The 3,315-nt window shown below is 39.5% G+C and overlaps 1 protein-coding gene across 1 annotated transcript; it reads left to right on the top strand.

Annotated features, from left to right (window-relative positions):
* The first annotated feature begins 961 nt into the window (after positions 1 to 961).
* LOC115953156 lies at positions 962 to 2,641 on the top strand. The gene has a single exon (XM_031070687.1). It carries the CDS (start codon positions 962 to 964, stop codon positions 2,639 to 2,641), a length of 1,680 nt encoding a protein of 559 aa, XP_030926547.1.
* The last annotated feature ends 674 nt before the right edge of the window (positions 2,642 to 3,315 follow it).

Genomic DNA, 3,315 nt, shown 5'->3' with positions numbered 1-3,315 from the left:
GCCTAAATAGAACCAATATTGCTCTCATCCCAAAAACTAATAATCCCAAAAAGATGGCTGATTTTCGGCCCATAAGCTTGTGTAATGTTGTTTACAAGCTCATATCAAAAACCATTGCAAATAGATTTAAGGCCCTACTTCCTCATATTATTTCTGAAAACCAAAGTGCTTTCACCTCTTACAGGCTTATTACTGACAATGTGCTTGTGGCGTTTGAGTTAATGCACTTTCTAAACCACAAAAATGCAGGCAAAGAGGGCTACATGGCTGCCAAACTCGATATGAGTAAGGCGTTTGATAGAGTTGAGTGGTGCTTTATTAAGGCGGTTATGGAGAAACTAGGCTTCAGTTCCAAGTGGGTGGATCTTGTTATGAGGTGTATCACCTTGGTATCATATTCTGTTTTAATAAACGGGGCTGCTTGTGGGAATATTACTCCTTCTCGTGGGCTTAGGCAAGGGGATCCTCCCCAACTCTCTTCCTTATTTGTATTGAAGGGCTTTCTGCTCTTATTCACGAGGCAGCCCGAAACCATAGTTGGACAGGCATTTCTATATGTAGGGGCTGTCCAAGAGTCACTCATTTGTTATTTGCGGATGATAGCATCCTCTTCTGCAAAGCTAGTGTTGAGGAATGTCGAGTTTTGAAGCAAATCCTCCAAAACTATGAGGAAGCCTCGGGCCAGAAAATTAATACCAAGAAATCCTCCATTTTCTTTAGCCCCAATACATCTCAAGAAGTCAAGGATGAGATCTTTGCTACTCTTGGCCATATGCAAGACTCTAGACATACGAGATACTTGGGCCTCCCATCCTTTATTGGTAGATCGAAGAGACAAATCTTCTCTATTCTCAAAGAGAGGATTGGACAAAAGTTAGCCGGGTGGAAGGGTAAACTTCTCTCTATGGGGGGTAAAGAAATCCTTATAAAAGCAGTTGCTCAAGTCATTCCCACATACACTATGGGGTGCTTCCTTCTTCCCCAAAGCCTATGTGAAGAAATTGAGAGTATGATGAGAAGTTTCTGGTGGGTCCAAAGGCAGCAAGAAACAAAGATGTACTGGGTGAGCTGGAAAACAATGTGCAAACAGAAAGCAAGCGGTGGAATGGGGTTCAGGGATCTACAAGCTTTTAACAAAGCAATGATTGCTAAGCAGTTATGGCGAATTCTACAAAACCCAAGCTCTCTTGTGGCTAGGATTCTCAAATCAAGATATTTCCCTGCTGGAGATATCCTAAACGCTAAGCTTGGCAACTCCCCATCATACTCCTGGAGAAGCATTCACAGCAGCCTTGACATTATTAGAGAGGGAACTCGTTGGAGAGTGGGTAACGGGAAACTAATTCATATATGGGATGACAAATGGATGCCAACCCCGTCCACCTACAAGGTCATTTCCCCCCCAAATGTTATCCCTGAATTCCCAATGGTCTCATCTCTCATAAACCCAATGACAAAATGGTGGAATGTGGATTTGGTTAGGGCAACCTTTCTCCCGTTCGAAGCAGAAACAATCTTGAAGATTCCTCTAAGCCGCACCCTTCCAAAAGTCAAAATAATCTGGATTGGAAATAGGCGTGGAGAATTCTCAGTCAAAAGTGCCTATCATGTAGCCCACGGTCTGATGGGAGCAAATGATTGTGGTGAAAGTTCTAATGGGGATCCTTGTAAGCCATTGTGGAAGCGGCTTTGGCATCTCCACTTGCCAACAAAAATAAAGGTGTTTGCTTGGAGAGCCTGTGTCAATGGTCTCCCTACGATGGAAGCCATTTATAGAAGAGGGATTTCTCAAAATATGGCCTGCCCTGTTTGTGGAAATGATGCTGAATCTGTTGATCATGCTCTTCTTAGATGTGATTTCTCTTCCTTGGTTTGGGACTTTTGGCTTGAAAATCCTCTTCACACTCAAGGATTTAAAAATTCCTTCCTTGACTCGGCTCTATTTATCCTCTCTCACTCAACTCTTCAAGATTTGGAGATCTTCTTTGCCACGGCTTGGGCCATATGGTCTAACAGAAATAATATTTTGCATAAGGATGGTGGTCTTTCTCCTCTCCATGTTTGGCATAGAGCAAGAAATGTTGTGGAAGAATTTACATGCTCTGCTAGTTGGGATTTTGACTTAGTAAGACCTGCCTCTTCTAGTTGGAGCCCACCCCCTCCTGGAGCTTTTAAAGTTAATGTTGATGGTGCTTCTTCAGAACAAGAAGGTTCTTCCAGTATGGGTGTGGTTATTAGAGACTCCAATGGTCAAGTAGTGGCTGCTCTGTGCTTGCCGCTTCAGTCCTATTTTTCTGCAGAGCTTTCGGAAGTTTTTGCTTTGGAGCAAGGTGTCCTTTTTGCTCAAGAGCTTCAGCTGCCTCGGATTATTGTTGAATCCGATGCTCTGACAGTTATTCAAGCAGTTAACGATAAAGCTACAGGGAGCATTTTCGGCCACCTCATTCAGGGAATTCACCAAGTTTGTGAGTCTTTTGAATCTTGCCATTTCAAGTACTTAAGTAGAAGATACAATTCAGTGGCCTATGAGCTCGCACAACATGCTAGAAGAACTGGAAATTGTCAAATATGGAAGGGCGTTGCCCCTCCCTTTATTCTGTCTTTTCTGCAATCTGATATGCAATTTGATATGTGTAGTTAATGTTTCTTTGTCTTGCTTTGCAGGCTCTTTGTATGTTTTCCTGGTTGGTTTAATGAATATATTTTCACTTCAAAAAAAAAAAAAATCGATTTGATCTGATCTAACGAGGTGCGTAATGGGTTTATGTGTTGAACATGTGAATAACCTGATTCAACCCACAAAGGCATACCCACTTTCATTCTATTGCCAATGTTGTCCTCGTACTTGAGATTTTATGCATCCCTCCAATGCTCATCACTTATAGTGATGATTTGTCGCGAACACGTGAATAAACCAATTCGACCAACAAATGAAACTAAACGTTTTTTTTTTTTTTAAATCATAAAAATCATCCATAATCGATTTTGTGAAATTCTGTGAGAATTATCAAAGAATCTACTTAAAATTTATATTTTATTTTATTGAAAAATCTAGTTTTGACAATATTTATGACTGAAATGTTTGTTTCATAATTTTTTAAAAAAAAAAAAAAAACTGAAAGAGTAATTAAAATTACAATTATTCTAAAAAAGAAATAGTGTAAACCACGAAAGTTGAAAATCCGATACATTATCAATAGAGTAAAGTTAAGGACATTACAAATTTTAATATATAAACCTTACAAATTGATGTGTCATCAATCATAAAAATAAACAATTCAAACATTCATCTAAAATATATTTAAAATTGAAATA

Source organism: Quercus lobata, chromosome 1 (genome assembly GCF_001633185.2).
Source record: "Quercus lobata isolate SW786 chromosome 1, ValleyOak3.0 Primary Assembly, whole genome shotgun sequence".
NCBI classification, from domain to species: domain Eukaryota; kingdom Viridiplantae; phylum Streptophyta; class Magnoliopsida; order Fagales; family Fagaceae; genus Quercus; species Quercus lobata.
Note: the sequence above shows the minus strand (reverse complement) of the source record. Positions and strands in the feature narration are given on the sequence as shown.

What these genes read in the sequence shown, in the direction of transcription:
- LOC115953156 (XM_031070687.1), top strand. Translation starts at nt 962, where the DNA reads ATGGGGTGCTTCCTTCTTCCCCAAAGCCTATGTGAAGAAATTGAGAGT.